Below are 24,610 nucleotides of genomic sequence, written 5' to 3' on the forward strand. Positions count from 1 at the left end.
TCGAACATTTGACGATTTGACTATCGGCACGGTATATTTTTGAAGAAAGGATTAAAAAGAAAGGTTGGGAGTTCCCTGACGACCATTAAAGGGGCTCCAAAGTTCGGTGGCAAAATGAGTGTAATGTCAGTAAAGTGCGAAATTTACGGCTGACTCTGCCCGCCTCTGCCAAGGCCGAGTGAGGGGTTAGGGGGAATGAAAAGCATGCTCAATTTTCGTTTTTTTTTGCCACCGAACTTTGGAGCCCCTTTAAGTGAGGGAAGGGGGAGCACTTATGACAGCGACCAACCGAGCAAGAAATGGGCCCCACGCAACTCTATCTCAAACGTACGGAGGGGTTATTCTACTCCGTATACAATTACGACTCGTATTTCAAAAACTTTATTTTAATTCCAAAATTTCGTTGCATTCGTATTTTATTGCAGTACGGTCCAGCCTTCGGATGGTATATCGTACCGAGGGTTCTGTCACTGTGCTGTGGTCCAATAGGCACTTCAATAAAACCTCTTCAAAGAAGTCGCCAAGAAGTAATATATCCGAGAGCCAGGACCTGCAATTAATTACTGTTTATTTAGTGCTTGTTGAAATAATGGAAACTTTTCACCTGTTAACAGAACGTCTTGTTTTGGCTAAGCCTTAAAGGGGCTCCAAAGCCTCCAAAGTTCAGTGGCAAAAAAAAAAAGAAAATTGAGCCTTGACAGAGGCGGGCAGAGTTAACCGTAAATTTCGCACTTTACTGACTTTACACACATTTTGCCAACGAACTTTGGAGCCCCTTTTATAGGTGTTTTTTTTCGCCTGTGCCAGGATAAAAAGTGTAAACTTTTTACCCTAAAACGTTTTATTCGCCTGTTCTCGGGGTAAGATTTACCCTGTCCCGAATTTTGCTCGCTTGTTCCAGAGCTCAAACGTTATACTTTTTACTCCTCCTCGAAAGGAGGTGTAGAGGGAGTAATCTACCTTATATAGAAAATTCGTCTGTTTAAACCATGAGCCTGCCCGAGAACCCATCCTCGCACAGCTGAGGGCTAGAGAGACTTTCTCTTCCACTGCAAAAACCATCCCCGATAAGGTTATCAAATGACAGGTATGGAGCGAACCATCGCGCGAACCCAAAGTCCGAGCCCAGCAACCACGAACACATCCGTCACCCCTCCGGCTGGCGGCGAAGGGGGCGATGCGAACTGGCGCGCAAGCCCAGAAATCAGGCCCGGCAGCCGCGAACGACACCAGTGACCCCATTAAGTACAATCCGGATAGGGACAGTGATACCTGTGCAAATCAGCCGCAGGTTATTAGCCATACGTTGCCCGGCTCTCGCCACGAGGAGGCTTTGCAGTTAGGGTTTTCAAGAGAGCCAAAAATAATATACATAAGTATATGTATTTGTACCCCGCTGCTCCGCCTTAAGCACTACAGCGGCCACCTTAAACAACCAGCCCTGGACAAAAGTGCGCTTTGCGAAACAACGTTCGGCCAGTGAGACAGCCATTTTGACCGCCTCACATATAGCAAACAAACGCCCTCATCACGGCCCAACAAAAGGCGACACCATGGGCTGCCCGAGACCCACCCTCGCACAGCTGAGGACTAGAGTGGCTTCCTCTTCCACTGCAAACTACCCTCCTTAGTAGGTCACAGAATGACGAGTGTGGAACACCCATGAGGTTCCAGTGACCCAGCGCCCCGATCACATGACCTTGAGAGCCGGGTATGGAGCCCCCCACAGGCTCCAGTGACCCCATCACACCACTAGATAGGGACAGTGGGGAAAAAAAAAAAAAAAATATACAGTAGAAATACAAACTGATTAATTTTTGAGTCCTCCTATAGTCCTAACTTTATACAGCCAGCTATGAGATTGGCGAAGCTAATGGCGCCATCTAAGAAGTGGGTCCTATGAACGTTTCCGAGTCTATAATTATTTTGATGCATCATATTACGGCCCTTAAAAAATTACTTTGTTTCATCATAATTGAGTTGGGTTGAGAATATAGTACTTAGAGAGTCACAACTTAATCTGCGGTGGCAGATAAACACTTTCTTAAAATCATGTATCGATGCTCAAATCTATCATTAGTTGGTGGCGTCCTCTATCTTTCAAATAAAATATTGTATTTTTTTTTAAGTATTATCTGCTTATACTCTGTTCACGCTAGTGATAAATAGCGCCGCTAGTTTAAATCATTCTCATTGCTGGCTTGCGTTAAATGACGCCACCAACTAATGCCGACTGTCTCAGTTTGTAGGAATCGTACGTGATTTCAAAAAAGGGCCCTCAGCAATCAAAATACAAATTCTGGTTCTATAAGTACTATATTCCCTTTGGTGTCTAAGGTCTCTGGCCGACACCATAATATGAAGTATTTTTACGAACCTTGGGCCGACACCATAAGTGGTTTTCAAAAAAAAATTATATTCCCAACCAGGGTTGGACATAAGGCATTTGACTACCAAAATAAATAAATGATCTGACTACTAAATAATCGAAGTATGGGGGTTCACTAGTCCAGCGGTTCCCAAAAGGTGTTCCGCGGAACCCTAGGGTTCCGTGTAAGGATCACAGGGGTTCCGGGAATTCGCAGCGCGGCCATCTTTGTTTGTGTCAAGAGTCTTTTAAGATAAGTAAAAAAATTAGTTGGGGTTCCACCAGAATTATGTGGATAATTTAGGGTTACATAGCAAAATAAATTTGGGAACCGCTGCACTAGTCAATTTGACTACTGAAAAATGTACCTAAATATTCATAAATAATGGCGAATATGGCGTATCATAAATTCATAATTCTCATTCCATTGAAAAAAAATCACATCGTGTAATTCAAGTGATAATAAAATCATATTTTAATTCTGACGGGTAGAGCCAAATTTTGGCTGCCCTTCTTGTTTTCATACCCCAATTTTAACCCCCATTGGTCAGCGACTACTAAAAAAAATTAAGATAGGAGGCTCACTAGTCAGGCTGACTGCTAAAAAAAATATCCTTATGTCCAACCAAAGAATATAAAACCCCAGGAATTGAACTATTGATCAAACAATAGATAGTTGTTGTCTGAAACCCTGTGACGTCACCATTGTAATTTGCCTATTGATAAAAAACGGTAACTGTCATGGCGGCCACTATTAACACTACAGCTGTGACGTTACAAGTTTTCAAAATCGTACCAGACGACAACACTCTATAATAAAGCCCCAGGAACAGGCTTGGAAATAAGGTTTATTTCTAAACTGGTCTATTTGGCCAGTGACTCCCAACTCTTGAATTATGTAAGTGGTCACGTAGACCAGTTGGTTAATAATACGGTAGATAATTTTGAATTAATAAACTGGACACTGGACCAGTTAACCCCTAGCTTTTGAATAAAAAAACTGGTCTGAGCAATTAATAAACTGGTCTTTGACCCAGTGACCCCCGCTTATTTCCAAGCCTGCAAAGGAATGGGGCTTTATATTCTTTGGATTGATATTATTGGCCGCGTGTTTTGGTTGAGTTAGAAACTTCCGGCAAAGCAAATCAGAGTAACCGGAAACGGTTTCCGAAACCCGGTCTCTCTTTAAAAACGAGAGGCGCATAAGTTCCACTAGACGGAGCTACACCTTCCATTCCTGGGGCTTTATATTCTTTGGTCCAACCCTGTTCCCAATTCCCAAAACAATGGCCATTATTATTAGCTCGTAATTTGGTGTCTGTTATTTTCGGCGTTCGACACCATGAGTTTGTTCTCAAAACGTTTTCGGCGAATCGGCGTTCTCTTTAGATTAGAAGTTGCGCGAGAACACTGAGAGGAGTCGGAAAACAGTTTCTTAATCAAAACTGCAGATATATTTTCAATTTGGAAGTAAAAAGGGTTTTTTTTCGTAAGTTCCTAACGTCATTGGGATGCTATCATGGAATGCGTGCACAATTTTAATATATTTTAAGCAATTATGTAAAACCACATATATGATGACTATAATGATGTTATGGACTAATGTTACAGGAAAGCAATAGCTCTAATATAATCATCAAAATTATGTATTTCTTTATGCACCACATTTTTTGTCTTATCAGTTATCAAGCTATACATGTTTCTATAGTGTGGGAGCTATAGCAGGTTTTATGTGAATTTGAATTCCAAAAGGTTTTTTAAGGTTGAAATCTCTATGAAGTGGTACTTAATTTGAAAAGTGACGTTACGAAAGCGAACCTGGGCATTAGCTGCTAATGTTCAAAGTAAAAATCTTGCTACAAGCTAAAAAAATGCAAAAGGTGTATTCTGGGTGAAAAGTGCTGGGTTTGTTGAAAAGTCTTAAAGGCAAAAACCTGGACATTTATGTTAGAGGGCATTCAAGGTCAAAATGACTATGAGCAAAAAATATGGAAATTTTGATCCTATTTTGTAAAGACTCGCTTTCCTAAGTCATAATGTTGTATACTGAATCTGCTAACTTCCCATTCTCCCAAACTTAAGGAAAGACAACATTATGATGTAAGAGGAAGCAAATTTTCATTAGATAGGGGGAATTAAAATTTTCACCCACTGACTTTCAAAATTGGTCTGTATAGAGCGAAATCATTTTGAAGGGAATGAACCCCACTATTTAGGATATTCAATATAAGAAACTAAATGGGTTCAGATAAAAGGAGAGGCTAGCCCAAATTTGCCGTGGTTTTTCTTGTCGTATAAAACTGAACATAAATAAAAAATATTCTTGTTCAGCTTACAAAACCAAGTTTAGATAACTTACCCCTAACAGTGTCAAGCACCTCTTTAATCTAAAAACATTCCAGGTTCTTTATTCGGAAATATTTGAGAAACAATTGTAAAAATACACTGGTAATTTTTTTTAATTTTTTCATTAATCCAGGGTAACAACAGGTCTTTTGAAACAATTTAGTAGTACCAGTTTCGAGTTTAATCCTTAATTTCATCCTAATTTATTATACACGATAAACCTTTAAATAACTTTTTCTTATAGGTCAATATGGGACAAAACAGCAAAGAAGTGGCCACATTTTTTGAAAATTTCATGAAATGGAGAATGCAGGACACTCCAGAATTTGCAACATGTATCGGAATTCATGATTTTGATGATAAACTTGAGTCTTATAGCAAGGCAGGTTTTACAAAAAGACGGGATTCGTGCTTGAGATTCTTGGAAAAGGCATCTGAACTTCAGTCTACTTCGAGTTCAACTGATTTAGACAATCTTATTTTGTTCCAATTTGAATTAAACCAGTTAGTTGAAGGTTATGAATTCACCTGGCACACAGCACCTATAAGTTACTTCGAAGGTCCACAGTGTGAACTCGTACAGATAGTTTCCTATATGAAGAAAGACACTGTTGAAGATTTCCAGAAAATAATTTCACGATATTGCTCATTTTCGCAACAATCTGAAGAAATGATTGAAATGATGTCTATAGGAATAAAGCAAAATTCCACTAATCATTCTTCCTCCGTGCTACCGGTTTTAGATCAAATTCAATCGATCATTAAAACAGAAATAGAATCATCAGATTTTTACAAGCCTTTTCTCGATATGCCATCAACTATTTCATCTTCAGAAGTAAAAAATTTGCAAAATGAAGCAAAAGATGCCATAAGAAATAGTTTATATTCTTCATTTGATAAAATATATAACTTTTTGAAGAATGAATATATTCCAAATGCCAGAAAAGAAATTGCTGCAACATCGTTACCAAATGGTAAAAAATACTATGAAAAGTGCCTGAAATTTCATTTGAGCTGTGATATTGCACCTGAAGAGGTTCACAACATTGGACTTCAGGAAGTAAAACGTATTTCTCAAGAAATGAAGAATATTATAAATTCTTTGGGATTTGAATTAACCATCCAGGAATTCTCTGATAAAATTCGGTCTAGCCCAGATTTTTTTTATACAAAAAGGGAAGACATCAAACATGATTATAAAAAAATTGTTTTTGGCGATATCTATCCAAAGTTGGGAAAACTTTTTGATGATTGCAGTATAGCAAAAGCCGAATTGAAAATTGATTCATTGCCAGAGTCGCAGGCACAGGGACCACTTGCATTTTACTTAGCTGGATCATATGATGGATCCAGGCCTGGTGCTTTTTACATAAATGATTGGAACCCCAAAGAGGCGCCTAAATACGAAATGGTCTCCTTAGCCTTGCATGAAGGTAAAAATCTTTGGCATGGTTAACATTTCCATCCTAGCAACCCATTATAAAAGGTTTTGTTTTTTTGTTTTTTTATTTCAGCTGTTCCTGGACACCACCTTCAATGTTCATTTATAATTGAGCAAGATAATGTTCCGCTTTTTAGAAAAATTCACGAGGATAGAAAGTATTTCAGTGTACCTGGTAGATTTGCAATATTTAGTGCTTATGGAGAAGGATGGGCCTTATATTGTGAATATATTGGAAATGAGTTAGGGCTTTATAAAGATCCTTATTCACACTTTGGACAGTTGTCGCAAGAAATCTTTCGATCTTGTCGGCTTGTTGTAGACACGGGAATACATTATTTTGGATGGTCAAGAGAAAAAGCTATTAAATTTATGCTTGACAACAGTGCTGCAGTTGAGCCCAATGTCGTAAAAGAAGTAAACCGTTATATTATGTGGCCTGGTCAAGCATGTGCTTATAAAATAGGTGACATAAAAATAAAAGAATTAAGGAAAAGAGCTGAAGATAAACTGGGAGATAAATTTAACCTGAAAAAATTTCACCATGTTGTCTTACAGTCTTTAGGTCCATTAAGTTTCCTTGAAGATAAAGTAAATGAGTTCATTACCAATGGTTTATCAGATTCATAATTCCAGAAATAAAGAAACAGCTTATTGAAAATTTTATTTGTCAATTCTTACTATTTAGTAGAATTTTTGTACTCAAATAAATTAAAATTTGGTATAAATAAAAGATATATATTTTAAATTAATATGCAAACATTTTCCGTATATCAGTGGCCATTTTTTTTACTTCCTATCACCAGGAAATTCCATTATATGTATACACTTGGTATGTCAAAGAATCCATTTTAATCATTCTGAGAATGCATCTGGATATATGAGTAGGGCTTAAACTAACAAGTTGTAAGTTGAATGTCAGACATTTATGCAATAGTTTCAAAATCATGGATTATGTCGCAAGTAAAGGTTAATGCATGTATTAGTTTCTGCTCCAAGTTTTTTTTAGGGGTGCATCGGTATGGCTACAGCCGATATTAACTAAGTTATCTATCATAACAGTAGTGGGTATGATAAAATCATTGTAAGGTTCAGTGCACTGTCATACCATTTTATACTTAATTATTCATTTAAAAAAGGTTTGAAAGTTCATATCCGAATGCTTCTTTTCATTTTATGTGATACATATTTTCTGTCACAAATTGAATAGTTAATAGAGAATTTTCCTATTTATAAGTTTTTCCTTGAAATATTTTTCTTATACTGCTATCGGCAAATACCAATATTAGAAAAATAGGCCGATATATCAGTGCATCGCTAGTTTTTTAGCATTTGCCTGCTTCTTTATAACTATTGAACCTTCCCCCAAAAATGCCAAGAAAAATTAACTTTTCCAAGAATAATAATTAGTTGAAATAAGTAGGATCTTTAAATGTAGTGTATAGCTTAAATAGTTATTTAATGCAAAAATTATTTTATTTTTGATATACTCCATACAAAAGTCCAATTGACTTTGACATGTATGTAAACATTATAGAAATATGGCATAAAATGCAAGGGTAAAACAAACAGTTGGGTTAAATTTCTTAACTTTGAATGTTTACAATGCACCGAATAGATTTGCCTTCATGCATCAAATCAAAAGCTTTGTTTATATCAGGCATTTCAACAACTTGAGTTATAAATTCATCAACCTTAAGTTTTTTATCCATGTACTTCTCAACCAATTTTGGGACAGCGTCTCTACTTTTAAACCCTCCAAAAGCAGTTCCCCGCCACACTCTTCCTGTCACTAATTGAAAAGGTCTTGTGCTAATTTCTTGTCCAGTACCAGCAACTCCAATAATAATGGACTGTCCCCACCCCTTATGGCAAGATTCTAAAGCTGCTCTCATAGTGTTAACATTACCAATGCACTCAAATGTATAATCTAATCCTCCATCTGTCATATCAATGAGAACTTCTTGAATTGGTTTTGAATGATCTTTGGGATTAACAAATTCATTGCAACCAAAAGATTTAGCTACTTCAAATTTATCAGGGTTTAAGTCTATGCCTATAATTCTTGCAGCTCCTCTTTCTTTACAACCCATTGCCACAGCGAGCCCTACAGCTCCCAATCCCCAAATGGCAACATTGGAATTACTTTCTACATTGGCTGTATTTATAGCTGCACCATAGCCAGTTGAAATGCCGCAACCCAACAAGCAAACTTTATCCAAAGGAGCATCATCTCTAACCTTAGCAATTGATATTTCAGCCACAACAGTGTATTCGCTAAATGTACTAGTTCCCATAAAATGGAAAAGCTTTTTACCCTGGCAAGTAAACCTAACAGTACCATCAGGCATAAGACCTTTTCCTTGTGTAGTTCTCACTTTGCTACAAAGGTTAGTTTTTGGACTATTACAAAATTTACAGTCTCTACACTGAGGTATATACAATGGTATAACATGATCTCCAGGTTTCACCGATGTCACTCCGTCACCAACACTTTCCACTATTCCTCCACCCTCATGACCAAGAACACATGGGAAAACACCTTCTGGGTCCAATCCTTGTAACGTATAGGCATCAGTATGGCAAACACCAGTCGCAAGAACCTTAATACGGACTTCTCCAGCCTTAGGTGCATCCACTTCAATGGTTTCTATGACAAGTGGCTTTGAAGGTTCCCAGGCCACAGCAGCTTTGCAGGAGATAACTTGGCCAGCTGTATTTGCCATGTCTGTTCACTTCTGAAAATAAATTAAACATTTGTAAAATTGGGTTTTTTATGTGCAGTTTAGCTTTCAATGACAAATGAAGTTTGAAAATGTTGGGAAAAATTGATCCCTTTATGTGCTTTCATTCATCTAAGGAAAATGTATCAATAATAGAAGGGGTTAAAATGGGGGATGGTATTTAATTTTTAATCTAGGTTAGAATAAGAATAATAATCAGCTAGGCTAATACCCAAGGCACCACCTTAGACCTAAGTCATCAAGCGACTTTTGAAGCCTTTAATTCAGGTGACCGGGTTACAATGCGTAGGAGGGTGGTGGCAAGCCCTGCATGCCACGCGATCGAGCCAACAGCTCCCTACACTCTTTTATGGTTAAGTGGAGTTTGTTTTCATCAGCAGTAAGAGTGTAGCACAAAAATAAGGGTTCGATCATTACAGTATCATAGTAGTTGCCTCCATCACATAATTTCTGCATGTTTTATTTTAAGTGTTGGGACATTAAATTAGTTAACTTAAGCAATTAAATTTTTTTATATTACAGACATGTATCCGTTTAGCATAAATTTTTCGGATTTTAAGTACTAGATCAGTCCACTACTGGAATTACTAGTCGTTATTCCTGTTGGGCGTTTTAAGTTGTATCCTCTAGGGAAATAATTAATTGGTGCCCCATGTTTAGACTTTAAAGTTCAGAATAAAAACACATCTATACTATTCCGTGTGCTATTTTATTTCCAGTAAAATGTAATTATAAAATCAAAAACTTAAGAACACAACAGGTAATTAAATACTTACAATGCTAATTAGCAACCTAAATAAGCCAAGAGACCGAAAAAATTAAGGCTGTCAGCCTGTCAACAACGAGTACGACGCAGAAGCAGACGAAAAGGTTTGTTATTTAAAACGAGCCTGATCACAATATGGTGTCCGCAAAATTCCTTAAGTAGACACCAAAATTGCTAAAGAGCTGCGCGGATAGCATTTTTTGGGATTTTGGGGAATATTCAGAGAAAATTATTTCATAAATGTGTCTTATAACTAGAGTTACGTATCGGAGTTTCGAAACCGTTAGCGCCATCTATTTATATTACTACGGGCAGCCTCCACGCGGTCTGATAAAGTTGTTTTTATACTCACCGCGCAAGCAACTTACACGTGAAGAGTCGTACCAAATTAATACTAAAAATTCCAGTGTATAATATATTCTCCTTGGTAAAATTTAAACTATATAAAGGTCTTTGGTAGAGGAATAAAGTAAAGTTTTATTCGAGTTTATCGCACAAGTAGAAGACGGTGAACGATTTATGTTATAGCAAAAGTAGCATAAGACCGAAAAGTGTGTCAGAACGGTATAGTAGTTAGGAGAGTTTGTCGCAAAGTAAAAAAGGGAAACAATTGGGGATCGGAAAATACGTCCAGCGCCGCCGAGTGAGGCGTTTTAGAGTAAATCGAAGAGAGATAATCGTGCCAGATTGTAGACTAAATATAATGTTGCTAGTACTATTCCAACTAGTAGGTTATGTAGTCTATAGTGTGACTAGGTCCCACTAGATATTTTAATAGGTGCGAAGGTACAGCTGACACACTTTTGTATCTTATGCTACTTTTGGTTATAGACAGTTCAAGCAAAGATAATGTAGATCTCGTACCCTAGATTCAAAATCACTGATTTCCGGGTAGTCAATAGCATTTAACCCAGTGTCGTAGTTAGGGGGGGGGGGCATATGCCTCACCCGAAAAATATGGTCGTACATGCAAATATTTTTTTTAACTTTTTTTATTGTGGTCCCCCCCCCATGAAAGAAAATCCTGGCTATGCCACTGTTTTAACCACTTCCTTCTGGAACTCCAAAAAAATAAGCTCCAGTAACCAACTATGTACAAAGATAATATAGAACTCCATACCCTAGATTTGAATTCAGATAACTATCCAATCAACGAAGTTATTACCCACTTCCGGCATGTGGTGCACCCGGGAGGGGTGAGGTGACCCCCCCTCCCTGGGAAGAAGAAAAAATGGATGACCGAATCCCTCACAACACGTTTTTTTGCTTATAATTACAAGTTGTAATTATAAGCAAACGTTGGCCTTATCTCTATTTTTTTTGACTTGTAAAACGTGTAGACTGGCTTAAACTCTCTAATAACATATTCTGGCGAATATTTTACGATCGTTATTTTACTTCAACAAATCCATCTGTGTTGCACGCCAAGTTCAAATTGTGGCATTAAAAAATTCTGGGTGCCCCACTGCTTCCGGTACGTGACCCAGTGGCGCCGATCCCATGGGGGCGGCGAGGCCGAAGCCCCCATTGGGAAAAATCAATGGGGGCTTTGCCTCATTGGTAAAACCGCTGATGTTAAAGGCCGTTTACTTTTAAGCATCCGTAGCAAGAAAGTGTTGCCAGCAGCCTCATTCCAAGTTTATTAGTGAGCTTCGGCCCCCATTGGGGAAAAAAGCGATCGGCGCCACTGACGTGACCTCCGATAAATCGACCTCCACCGGGACAAAGAAAATAACTCCTAGTTTCGAATTCTGCGAGATTTCTGTAACTAAGCTTCTGTTACTTCCGACACGTGACCTCTGAAAAATTGGCCTTTATCGGTCGCTGTGTTGTCCTATAACGGCCAACTTTGTACATGGTAATTATGGAGCAAATTTATTCTATTGACCAAACGCGAGGCAGTTATTTCGAATCTAGGATACGAGGTTTATATTATCTTTGATCGTTATTCTGTAAACAGGAGTAAATAGGGAGGCTATCTATAGTTGGTTACCGTGGTAACTATGGAGCGAACGTTTTTGGATTTCCGCCTGGAAGAGGGTAAACGCTATTGACTACATGCATTGCAGTAGTGGTTAATCGCTCCGTTACAAAACTCATAGCGTTTTCCATTGGGAACCTCCGAGTGTGATCCGGATTTGTTGAATGACGTCACTGCTATCTTTAGGAGGCGCTCAGAGGATTCGCCCTGGTAACTCCCAATGAAATACGAAACTTTTTCAGAGCCCTTTTTGGTTCCCTCCGACTCTTGAGATGGGGCAGCTGGGAGCACTCCGGGAGCACTCCGGGATTGAGTACCTTGGTCAATGGAAGACGATCCTCCCTCTCGGAGTTGCCTCTTTTTTCCCAATGGAATACGATTTTGATTTTGGAGCACTCCGGGAGTGCTCGGAGGTTCCCAATGGAAAACGCTATCAGAATCGGATGGCTCTCTGTTTTCAAATCTAGGGTACGAGGTCTATTTAATCTTTGACTGCAGCAACCTGTGGAGGCTGGATCCCGATTTTTCGGAGGTCACGTGCCGGAAGTGGGTAATCGCTCCGTTACAAAACTCACAATCGGATAGCTCTCTGTTTTCGAATCTAGGGTACGAGGTCTATATAATCTTTGACTGCAGCAACCGGTGGTGGCTGGATCCCGATTTTTCGGATGTCAAGTGCCGGAAGTGGGTAATCGCTCCGTTACAAAACTCACAATCGGATAGCTCTCTGTTTTCGAATCTAGGGTACGAGGTCTATACAGGGTGTTAACTAAAAAATGGACCAGGGCTTAAATGTGTGGACTGGTCTGTTAGGTGACAGACTTATTGGCCCATTCTTCCTGCCAAATCGCCTGAACGGAAAAACTACTTCCTTCAAAACGAAATATCCAACGAGTTGAACGACATTCCTCTGGCCGAGTACAGAAGTATCTGGTTCCAGCGAGATGGGGCGCCAGCTCACCAGCATCGTGATGTGGTTGTGTATCTAAACAACGAGTTTCCTGGAAGATGGATCGGAAGAAAAGGTCCTGTTCGTTGGCCTGCAAGGTCCCCGAATCTAACACCACTCGATTTTTTCCTTTTGGGGTTTCATAAAGAAATACGTTTACCAAACCTCTGTGACAAGCGTTGAAGACTTAAGATAAAGAATCATCGATGCGTGGCGTCGCGTCCCTTTCTAAATATAACATTATTAACAAAACTAGCAGAATTTTTAACTACTTAAGTGGAATTTATGAGAAGAATAAAATATAAGACGGACATTCCTCTCAGTAATGGCCTTTTAATGGTTTGTATTAATATTAGTGGTCGTTTTAATAATATTAGACGTCGCTTTCTAGACATTGATTTTTGAGGATTAGCGATTATAAGCCATCGAATATAATTAGACCAAAATTCAAAGACCACAATCGATTTTCCAGCTAGCCTGTTTTACTTATACTAAGGAACCCGGTTTTTTATATTTTCATAGCCTGGGATTCTGACAGGGTTCGTACGAAAATTTCTGATATAAAATCCCTGACTTTTCCAGGTTATCCCTGACCAATTTTTTACAATATCCATGACCTTTTTGGTTATATTTTTGGACATTTTTTAATTATTTTAGGTCAAAAGTGCTATGTTAATGCTGGGTTCGGTTGACTAATTAAAATCCCTGACTTTCTACGAATTTATTTTAATCCCTGACCTTATACCTCCATTTTACAGATCCCTGACTTATCCCGGTTTTCCAGGATATCCAGGTTCTGTACGAGCCCTGTCTGATTAGGTTCTACTGACCCAGTTTTAAAGAAAAAGCAGCGCATTTTATCGTTCAGATAAACAATATCATGGGATACAAAACCAGTTTCATTGACTGACCAAACAACCCGTATAAATAGAACTGATAATATTAGTAAGAGAACTGTAAATATTGGTCATAGAACTGATAATATCAAAAGTAAATATTGAGATAAAGTCTAATACTATCGACTGGACCTGCGACATCTTATTTGAGGGGTAAAAACTTCTTGGCTTTGGTGATGCCTTCCTCCTCGCCAATTTTCAGGAACATTAAGTGTATCGATGTACTCCGCCACGGTTTAAAATACGCGGATATTAAACTTTCGCTTGTGATAATTTGATAATTTATTTATTTATTCCGGTATGTCTTCAGAATTGAACATATGGTACTTCGCTGGGTGGAGAACCAGGTGTAGTCCTCGATGACCTAGTCAACCTAAAAACTATTTCCTCTGACGTCAGCCTCTAGCTCAACCCGTCGAAATGCGAGCTTCTCATTCTCAACCGTGGTGATCTCACCGACGCCCATTTCCAATCTATGTTCGATGCGGTGGCCCCGGGCATTAAAGTTTTACCACGATCCCAATTCATCCTTCTGGGCACTCCTCTCGTCGATGAGGCCATGTCTGCCTGTCTCTCGAGTAAAATCGAAGCTCTGGATATTATGACAAAGAACTTAGAGCAGGTCACACCTCACCACGGGTTCTTTCTGCTAAAAAATTCCATGGCCATCCCTAAGCTGTCTTACCCCCTCCGTAGCGCCCCGGTATGGCGATGTGAGACCGACCTCCGATCGTTTGATAACAAACTACGTTTAGCCCTTGAAAAGGTCACCAATACTTTGATGGAACTTTCACCATGGGAACAGTCCTCGCTTCCGGTGGCTAAAGGGGGCCTTGGAATCCGCCATGCCACCAAGCTAGCTCTCCCCGCTTTTTTGTCTTCGTTCTCGAGCGTCTCTGATCTCCTTCGTGAAATTCTCCCAGATTCCTTCACCGATTTGGAAGACCAAGTATTTCTTGACGCCGTCCGCCAGTGGGAACTCCTCACTGTTGAAAGTATACCTTTGCCAGATCTATGGAAATACCAACGCGCTTGGGAAGGCCCTGTGATCTACAAAACTTTATCACTTTTAACCGCTCGGGCTTCAACTGACCGGGATAAAGCCCAGCTCCTATCGGTATACTCATTTGGATGATGATTCCTTCCGTATCGCCGTCGGTCTTCGGTTGGGGTCCCAAATCTGCGTGGCCCACACGTGCAACTGCGGCAATCAGTTTGATTCCTTTGTCTCGCATGGATTGAGCTGCAAGAAAAGCTCCGGTCGGCTCTCTCGCCATGGCGCGGTCAATGATATCCTGAGACGCGCTCTCGTTTCCGCTGGCGTGCCTTCCCCCACCTGGTCTATCGCGTAATGATGGAAAACGCCCGGACGGCATGTCGTTAGTCCCTTGGTCCGGCGGTAAGTCCTTGTCTGGGCCTTTACGTGCGCGGATCCTTTAGCTACATCGTATTTGGCTAACTCTTCAATGGACCCACTCTGGGTAGCTACCCAGGCCGAATCGAAGAAAAAAGCCAAATACTCGGGGTTAGAGAATCGTTTCCTTTTCCAGGCCATTGCCGTCGAGACCCTGGGATCTTTCGGTCATGACGGCCTGGAATTAATACACGCAATTGGTCGCAAAATTCGGGAGGTCTCTGGTGACCCGCGTTCGACCGATTACCTAGTACAGAGAATCGCAATCGCCGTACAACACTACCACGAGGCAGTGCAGCCTCGGTTTTGAACACTTTTCCGCCGGGCTCCTCACTCGAGGAATGTTTGTTTTCTCTACCATAATTGGTTACATGTTGATTTTAAATAATATTTATTCGCACTGTATTTTTATATTGTTTCACTAGAATTTTGAAATGAATGATTTTTAGTTCTATATTAAAAATATTTCTTTTATAAAATAAAGTATATAAAGTAGATATATGATTGAACCTAAAATACGACATTTTAAAAACAATAATACGACTTTTTAAAATAGATACACATGTAACTTAAATCAGTGCTTTTAGTAATTTTTATTTGAGGGATGAATTTGAAATGAGAGCAAACGCTTCAGTCAGTAAACAAACCCAAACCGAAATTTTAAGTGTTATGTTTCCATCCTCTTTTGTATTTTAAGTATAGTTTATCTAGTATTTGCTAAAGACTTCCATCCATCAACAACGACTCGCAAATAGCTTTATAGGTTACATCCAGTTCGAAAAAATAATCTTCATAATTCTTCAATAATGCTTCAATACTTTACCCTTGGCTAGTCATTTTTTATGAAACCAATTAATATGTTCCTTTTCTGGCTATAGAATTGAATGTCAACTAATTAAAAACCACGAAAAAGTCAAATTTTAATGTCATTTAAAATTCTTACCTTGTTAAGTTTTAAATCCGTTTAAATATTCGTTTTCTTGTAATATACTCCACATGACAAATTTGTGGCTAACGCGATATCTCGTCATATTAGGCTTACTAAAGGCTCCGATTTAAGTTACATGTATATCTATTTTAAAAAGTCGTATTATTGTTTTTAAAATGTCGTATTTTAGGTTCAATCATATATCTACTTAATATACTTTATTTTGGAAAATAAATTATAAAATTATCGTAAGCGAAAGTTTAATATTCCCGTATTTTAAAGAGAACTATTTTTACCGCGGCGGAGTACATCGATACACTTAATGTTCCTGAAAATTAGCGAGGAGGAAGGCATCCCCAAAGCCAAGAAGTTTTTACCCCTCAAAAAGGATGTCGCAGGTCAAGGCGATAGTATTAGACTTTAGCTAAATATTTACTTTTTATATTATCAGTTCTATGACCAACCCCTGTAGCATTAGGGTGTCGGTCAAGAGTCGGGTATGGGTCTAAAAGTCGTTTTCAGGTCGACGACCGTATGCCGACTCAAATTGTTCAATTTTTTTAAACCCCAAAAATTACAAATTTCCATTTTGAGACTTTATAAAGTCGGCAAGTCGACTTTAATGTACAGTCGATATGCCGACTTGAAGTTGATAAGGACCACACATGTATTTTTTTCATATTTTTAAAATAATTGTATTTTATTGTATAATTATACTTTAAGTTAATTTTTACTAATTATGATTAATTAATTTTTAGAAATTAATTTGCATAAGAAATTACTTCCCCTGTAGCAAATTAGAGTCGGGCCGACGTCGGCAAAAGGTACTAAACACTAAAGTCGGCCGACCTTTGGATTGAGGGTCGAAATGTCGTAGGGGTAAAATGGTCGGCCGACTACAAAACGTCGACTCTTTACCGCCAATTAATAGACCTAAGAACCGACTCCGAAAGGACGTCGGACCGACTTTATATTAATGCTTATTTCCGACCCAAAACTGATCTCATTATTAAATTTTCGAATACAAATAAGTTTGAAGAAAAAATAAAAGTGAATAAAAAATTCATCATCATCAAATAGTCAGAAAATAATTAGAATATCCCCTTTTCCTAAATAAATATGGTCGGTTTCATAAAGTTAATGTCGAATCCAATAATTAAATGTAAGGTCTATTTTAAGTTGGATAATGGTCGGCATACCGACCATAAATAGTCCCAAAAAGGATTTACGGTTTTAGTGTCGAAAAACGTTTCGACGTTTTTAGGTCGGCATTTGGTCGTCGACTATAAACCATTGAATTGGGAATAATACTGCTAGAATTAAAATTACCATTCCAGTTGCTATGGTTACGCGGGACCTATTCTGATAAGACTGTACGAAATTCATCTTTATAATTAGGCGGTAGCGCCATCTATATTTTGTAAAGTTATATGGCTAAAAATAAATAATTATTAGCTAACTCACCGTAACTTGAGTTAAAAAGAATCGTGTTGACAGAATAAAATTATTTTTAAACAACTTCAAAGGTTTGTTTGTAACGAGAAATCATAGATTTCAATTTCGCACGGTAGAACGATAAAGTTGATAAAGTCTCCTTATGGAACGAAATTGGTCCCGCGCCAGCCAGATTTAGTTGTACCTATATTTATTCCCAACTCAATGCTATAAACCGACTTTTCGGCCGTACCCCGACTCTAAACCAAAGACTATATATAAATAGATTGGCGTGTTCAGTGGCTCAACTTGCATACAATAGCAGACGATGGTCAAAATTTTCCCCGCGCTTCAGAGTGCTACTAGTGGCGCCTCTAACGGCTGGTAAAAGGCTTCTCCCGGGTTTCGAAAGGGTTAACAGGTTTTTTGTATGGAGACGCCTGTCTAGTAAGCGAAGCGTATATAGTCTTTGATCTAAACCGACTTCATGTGTTACTTTTTTTTTGAGAGTCACACGGTATGGTGTCGGCTACTTCATGTGTTACAGGGGTTTGCGATTTACGATATTATTTCAAAATATTAATTTCTGATTTTTATTGATATTGATTAATTATACTCTAAATAGATTAAAAAAATTTAAAATGTATTAATAAATAGGCCTATTGATACGAGCACAAACGTTTTTCAAACGCTTCATAGTTTAAAAAATTCAAAAGCACACGCCAGTTAATACTTTCGCAGCGCCATCTCCGGACTAGCAGCATGTTAGAAGTTTATTGGCGAACTCGTTTGAGATGAGAGGTGTAATTGCCGGGAGTAGTGGCTCACTCCTGTAATCCCAGGCGTCCGGGAGGCAGAGTTTGTGGAAGACCGTGTGAGGACGACCACTAATCCCCCAACGGGTGGTTGTCATACTTCCGCCACGGGTGTCCCAACCCTATCCCCAATTATCCCCCCGTTGGCGTGGCCGTAACACATATCTCGCACCTGATTAATCAAGTGGACGAGCGGACTGTATTGTCCCACCCGTCACAATGGCTCATAACGAGCAAAAAAAAAGAGGTGTAATTGTTGACTTGTGCGCTTAATTTTGTCTTGAAAATTAATGGAAAAATCATTGAAATCTTCAGAAATACATTAAATCTAAACTAACAAAGTAAGTCTTTCAATAATATATCAATATAAATAATATCTATATCAATTAATTATAGCTTTGTGAACAATGTTTTGCATGAGCTGTTAGGCCTTGGCAATTACAAGGTCATGTGTTTTATAAATAACATATAAAATAGACTACAACATCAAAAGATAATGATATTTGTTAAAAGTATTTGAATTGTAAATGTTTTTACGTATTAAAATCTAGAAGCTTAATTAAAATGTTTCTTTTCTATATCACTACTATATTAATTCTATGTACTTCGCCAAAAGATTTTCAGAGTTGTATATTGTTTGGATTAGTTCTATTAATATAAATAGCTCATTTTTATTGAAAATTATTATCGATTCAATCTCAACTAAATTACTGTTAAGGCATCAAATTGGTATTAAGTGGGAGTTCCGAAGTGCGATTTAATTTGACGTCGGCGCAACGTCGTTTCACAGTCGGAATTGTATGTATATGAAGTTAGCCCAACGTCGTTTCCGAGTCGGAAATATGCCTTTTTGAAGTCGGCTCATAGTCATTTCTGAGTCGACCCATAGTCATTTCTGAGTCGGCCCATAGTCATTTCTGAGTCGGCCCATAGTCATTTCTGAGTCGGCCCATAGTCATTTCTGAGTCGGCCCATAGTCATTTCTGAGTCGGCCCATAGTCATTTCTGAGTCGGCCCATAGTCATTTCTGAGTCGGCCCATAGTCATTTCTGAGTCGGCCCATAGTCATTTCTGAGTCGGCCCATAGTCATTTCTGAGTCGGCCCATAGTCCTTTCTGAGTCGGCCCATAGTCCTTTCTGAGTCGGCCCATAGTCCTTTCTGAGTCGGCCCATAGTCCTTTCTGAGTCGGCCCATAGTCATTTCTGAGTCGGCCCATAGTCATTTCTGAGTCGGCAAATAGTCATTTCTGAGTCGGCCCATAGTCATTTCTAAGTCGGCCCATAGTCCTTTCTGAGTCGGTCCATAGTCCTTTTTATCGGAAGTGAGTCGAATTTTTTTGTCGATCGACGGTCGGCCGACTACTTTGCTACTAGGACATTTCGACTTTTCAGAGTGGGGTGGCCCGACAGTAGGCCGACCTTTCTGTTTTAAGACACTAGCCGACGTCGGCCCGACTCTAAAACTCTACAGGGGAATATTTACAGTTCTCTCACTAATATTATCAGTTCTATTTATACGGGTTGTTTGGTCAGACTACGGTTACATGGGGCTCTGAAGTTCTGAACGTCGACGTAATGTTCCTGAAAATTGGCGAGGGGGAAGGCATCACCAAAGCCAAGAAGTTTTTACCCCTCAAATAAGATGTCGCAGGTCGAGGCAATAGTATTAGACTTTAGCTAAATATTTACTTTTGATAATATTGGTCAGATAACTGGTAATATTGGTCAGAGAACTGGTAATATTGGTCAGAGAACTGGTAACATTGGTCAGAGAACTGGTAACATTGATCAGAGAACTGGTAATATTGGTCAGAGAACTGGTAATATTGGTCAGAGAACTGGTAACATTGGTCAGAGAACTGGTAATATTGGTCAGAGAACTGGTAACATTGGTCAGAGAACTGGTAACATTGATCAGAGAACTGGTAATATTGGTTAGAGAACCCGTTAAGAAACCATCTTAAGAAATCAAAGCTGCTGTTATTTTCGCCAATAACCTTTGTACAATAATTGAATAATGCTGGTTTTAGAGTTTCAGGAGATAGTAATCCCAATACACAAAGATGGTGATGTAACAAACCCAGACAATTACAGGCCAGTAGTAATCCCTCCGTGTGCCTCAAAGATACTGGAACGGGCGGCACTTGACCAGTTCTTTAAATTTCTAACAATTAACAAACTCTTATATAAACATCAATCTGGTTTTCGTCCAGGATATTCTACTATCACCTGTTGTCCTTTTTTGCTTGAAACAATCATAACCAGAATGGCTTTTGGCCACATTGTAGCCTTTTGTAGGAGTTGTTTTTTTTTGATCTGCGCCAAGGCTTCGACTCGATCGATCATGCAATCCTCCTATCAGACATCAAACTCCTTGGCCTTACTGATGAAGCTTTAGCCTTGTTCTTCTCATATATGGATGGAAGATCTCAAAGAGTCAATATTGGAGAACATTCGTCTTCAAGTTTGCCAATTATACATGGTGTCCCACAAGGTAGTATTTTGGGACCCTTGCTTTTCTCGATATATATCAATGATGTACATCTTATACTAACCCCAGACTGTCTCCTTCTACTCTATGCTGATGATCAAGCAATGATTACCTCCAATCAGGACCCATCATTATTCATCAAAACCTTCGATGAAAATATACTTAAACTTCAACAACTTTTATTTCAAAGAAAACAGGTCCTAAACCCCAACAAGTCCTTTTTTATGTTGTTTCATAAAAAGAATTCTCACGACCTGGTAAAATATTCAAAGTTTACCTAACTCAGCATTGAAGCGTGTTAACAAAAGATCATGGATAATTCGTTGATTACGACCAAGCTTAGACACTGCCACCTTAAGAATGTTATTTAGTTCAATTATTCAGCCTCTGTATGACTATGGAGACATACTTTATGCCTCCGCTAAAACTACCAAATTAAATAAACTACAAAATCAGTTAAATGCAATTTGCAAAACAATACTTGGCCGCTCTTGGAGATCATCAACCACATAAAGTTATGTATTTGTACCCCGCCGTTCCGCTAGGTACTACGGCGGCCCACAACACTCAACCACGTTCGGCCAGTGAGACAGCTATAAGAACAGGCTCACATACGGCAAACAAACGCCCTCATCACGGCCCAACAAAAGGCGACACCATGAGCCTGCCCGAGAACCCATCCTCGCACAGCTGAGGGCTAGAGAGACTTTATCTTCCACTGCAAAAACCATCCCCGATAAGGTTATCAAATGACAGGTATGGAGTGAACCATCGCGCGAACCCAAAGTCCGAGCCCAGCAACCACGAACACATCTGTCACCCCTCCGGCTGGCGGCGAAGGGGGCGATGCGAACTGGCGCGCAAGCCCAGAAATCAGGCCCGGCAGCCGCGAACGACACCAGTGACCCCATTAAGGACAATCCGGATAGGGACAGTGATACCTGTGCAAATCAGCCGCAGGTTATTAGCCATACGTTGCCCGGCTCTCGCCACGAGGAGGCTTTGCAATCAGGATTTAACCACAGACGCTCTTCACATATTATCAATTTCAAAGCTTGAAGCAAAGCGTGATCTGCATTTAGCATTATTTGTGCACACAGTCTTCTATGGCCGCGCTCCTGATTATATTCTAGAACTCTTCTGTATGGCAACTACTATTCACAATCATAGTACAAGAAGCAGCCAAAGAAACTTCAAAAGTACTTTACGCAGTGCTATCACAAATTAATTTATTTGTACCTTATTTATTGTCACTTTAAAATATGTAATTATTGTTCTCAATTTTTATACATTTTGCTTAAAGTAATACGGGACCCCCTTGGAAATCAGCTTTGCTGAAGGGGATATCCCTGTCTGACGTAATAATTCTCAGACAATAAAAAAGCCTTTATTATTATTATTATCATAGTTATGAGGCGTAGAATAAGAAAGACTTTGGGCTACAAGAATTATAGAAATGGAAGCCATTTTCCAAGATAGGTGAAATCCCACCAGATTCGGATCATACGCAACAACGTCGCTTTTAAAGTTTTAGGTAATTATGTCACGTAGAATTCAATTCGACTGGTTAGTTTTCTAGTTAAATGTGTTACAAAAATGGTGGATATTTCCCAAGATGGTGGATAATTCCTACCAGAATTGGCTCATGTGCAACGACTTTTTTGACATGGGTGCATATATAAACCCCATTAACTATATCTCCTTAAGTATTAATTTCCGAAAAAAAGTGTTTTGCATTAAAAAACTAGCGAAGTTTACAAAAGAAAAAGAACAGCTAAATATTTGAAAACGGAATGTTAAGTGAAGATTATGAATTCCCTAATTCCTCGTCGTCGGTAATCTGTGGGTTGTTGCACTCGATTAATTTTAACGGATCCTTGGTCAGTTAGTGGATTTCATACTGTTTAAATACTTTATTATTATACGTATATGGCGTTAAATAACGAAGACCCGATATCGGACATGGTTAGCGGAAAATGAATACGGTTTGTGAAATGTTTCTTTCCTATCTGTATAGTAGCCCACCGTCATTTTAATCCTTTAACAAAGCTTTGTTTTGGGCACCGTCATTTTAATCCTTAGACCCCACGTCTCTACAACTGCATATTTCGCGAATGTTGTGGTCCTACTGGCGCCTTTACTACTCCCTGGCTGATTTTCGCAAGGGCAAAAACGGCGCGACGGAGAGCTCTCTTCGCCGCGGAGTGAATTCTACGCCCCGAACATCTTTAAAATTAGTATATCTTTAAAATGTATTATTTATGGCTAAAAATTTTTGCACCATTAAGTTCCCCTTAATAAGTATACTTTTGTTAGGTGGAACTAAAAAGTGGGGAAAATGTGGCGGGGCTATTTTAAAAAATAGCCTAAACTTCTAAATACTTTAAGTTAAGTATAAAAACATTTACTTACTAATTAAATGAATAGTCCTCTCCTAGTCAAACTTCGATCTAGGACAGAAAATTTTCTAAACCAGCGAGACGAAGTAAAATGAAGTACGATAATTTTACGTCAGAGCCGTCAAGTATAGTCGGAGGAGTCGTGCTGATATCGGTCGTTCAAGGTCAATACGATTAAGCCATGAAAAATTTACATCTACGTAAATAGATTATACATTTTATCAGAGAGTACAATTATGTCAAATTTAATGCGCCAGAGGACGCGTAACTCATACTGTTCCACGATAGTTATCTTACCCAGGAAGGTCTTAAAGGGCCACAGCACCGTTTGAGTTTTACCTCCAGCATGAGTTCCGGAAATAATGCTGGAGAAATCCCACAATACGATGGGCCAAATCTGGTATTAAAGGGGGGGGGGTATTCGATTTTCACCAAAATCTTTCAAACGCCAGTGTGGACCTTAATCCTGTTCATTCTACCAAAATTATTTGGTTAAGAAAACGTCAAAATCCCATATTTTTTATTTTGTTGAACAAACAGCTAGGAGTGAGTAATACGAAGCAACTGAGAACTGTACATATATAAACTTGGAATGTCTAAGGAAGACTGTGGTTGCCCCGATTTAATAATATTTAATAATATCATAGCTTAAAGCCGAAATTGTGACTAGCGCCATAGTCTATCCACTTTTGATAGTACGCTAAACTTGGCGCCGATTCAATACTAAGCCTTGACTCGAAATGAAGTTCAATAATCAATTCCTTCATTAGTTGTTTTTTAATCATCTGAATACCAGAATTAACGCGTAACTGCAACAAAACATTATCCAAGGCTTAGGCTGAGAACGAATCGGGATATATTTTCTAGCAAGTTTATTTTCCGAATGGGCGTCATCTACTTTTTTGTTCTGTGGCATCGGCTTCTTAGCGACGACAGTTAACCAATTTATAGGTCTTTCACAAAATAAGCTACGCTTGCTGAGCTTGTATTTATGTAGCTCATTCGTCACGAAATACGTAGAGATTCAGTTCAGTTTATACTTAAAAACAGCTAGGTGCCTCGTTGAATTTACCCTTATGTCCTGGCCTTTTCGTAGTTGAACATCACCCGTGACGCAGCAGCAACATCAAAACTAGAACGCCAATGTCAGTGGCGTAGTCAGAAATTCGTTAAGGGGGCGGGGGACATGGATTAATGGATTTATATACCCCCGTACCGTAAAAATAAAGGGGGTCGAAGTATGTGAAGGTTAAGAGGGGGTTGAGAAGGGGGTGGAAATTTAGTACAGTCAAAGGTAGGCCCAAGGGGGTCTCGACGCCACTGGCCAATGTTACTTTATAGAAAATCCTATTTGAAAATCGGCGTGATTAAGCTGTCAGCTCTCACATATTCAAATTTGTCCATAAACAGTGATACATCTGACCAAAGTTTAAACTAAGCACGAAGTCATTTATTACTTATCATCTGTTTTTGGATTAAAAGGCCGAACCGGCGCACGGTGGGGCAAACTGAGCCCAAACCTGGTCAAAATTAATATCTCAAAACCGTTTCCTGTACTAATTTAAAATTTTTGTGACACTTAACACGTGTTGGGGGACAATTAAAAATGATAACATCGATGACCTTGAACTATGTCTT

The 24,610-nt window shown here is 39.0% G+C and overlaps 2 protein-coding genes across 5 annotated transcripts; one reads left to right on the forward strand and one right to left on the reverse strand.

Moving 5' to 3' along the window:
* Positions 1 to 3,614: 3,614 nt before the first annotated feature.
* LOC149942968 (uncharacterized) lies at positions 3,615 to 6,863 on the forward strand. 3 transcript variants are annotated; one of them, XM_090177269.1, is made up of 3 exons: positions 3,615 to 3,857; positions 4,959 to 6,147; positions 6,229 to 6,862. In XM_090177269.1, the coding sequence occupies exons 2-3, from the start codon at positions 4,965 to 4,967 to the stop codon at positions 6,783 to 6,785; spliced, it is 1,740 nt and encodes a 579-aa protein (XP_090033395.1). In that variant the 5' UTR covers positions 3,615 to 3,857; positions 4,959 to 4,964; the 3' UTR covers positions 6,786 to 6,862. The 3 variants fall into 3 exon arrangements, with proteins under 3 accessions (XP_090033395.1, XP_090033394.1, XP_090033393.1); XM_090177268.1 differs by lacking the exon at positions 3,615 to 3,857 and adding an exon at positions 4,189 to 4,212 and having other exon boundaries at positions 6,229 to 6,863; XM_090177267.1 differs by lacking the exon at positions 3,615 to 3,857 and adding an exon at positions 4,225 to 4,248 and having other exon boundaries at positions 6,229 to 6,863.
* A 776-nt stretch (positions 6,864 to 7,639) lies between these two features.
* Positions 7,640 to 23,093, reverse strand: Fdh (alcohol dehydrogenase class-3 Fdh). 2 transcript variants are annotated; one of them, XM_090177271.1, is made up of 2 exons: positions 22,986 to 23,093; positions 7,640 to 8,893 (listed from the first exon to the last, which is right to left on the reverse strand). In XM_090177271.1, exon 2 carries the CDS (start codon positions 8,879 to 8,881, stop codon positions 7,742 to 7,744), a length of 1,140 nt encoding a protein of 379 aa, XP_090033397.1. In that variant the 5' UTR covers positions 8,882 to 8,893; positions 22,986 to 23,093; the 3' UTR covers positions 7,640 to 7,741. The 2 variants fall into 2 exon arrangements, with proteins under 2 accessions (XP_090033397.1, XP_090033398.1); XM_090177272.1 differs by lacking the exon at positions 22,986 to 23,093 and adding an exon at positions 9,676 to 9,784.
* Between the last annotated feature and the right edge of the window lie 1,517 nt (positions 23,094 to 24,610).

The sequence above is a fragment of the Leiobunum rupestre genome, chromosome 6 (genome assembly GCF_980474605.1).
Source record: "Leiobunum rupestre chromosome 6, qqLeiRupe1.1.hap1, whole genome shotgun sequence".
Lineage (NCBI taxonomy): Eukaryota > Metazoa > Arthropoda > Arachnida > Opiliones > Sclerosomatidae > Leiobunum > Leiobunum rupestre.

Bases quoted from the DNA above. Each gene is read 5' to 3' on its own strand.
- LOC149942968 (XM_090177268.1), top strand. The intron at 6,148-6,228 runs GTAAAAATCTTT...TTTTTATTTCAG, and splicing joins CTCCTTAGCCTTGCATGAAG to CTGTTCCTGGACACCACCTT.
- Fdh (XM_090177271.1), bottom strand. From the start codon at position 8,881: ATGGCAAATACAGCTGGCCAAGTTATCTCCTGCAAAGCTGCTGTGGCC.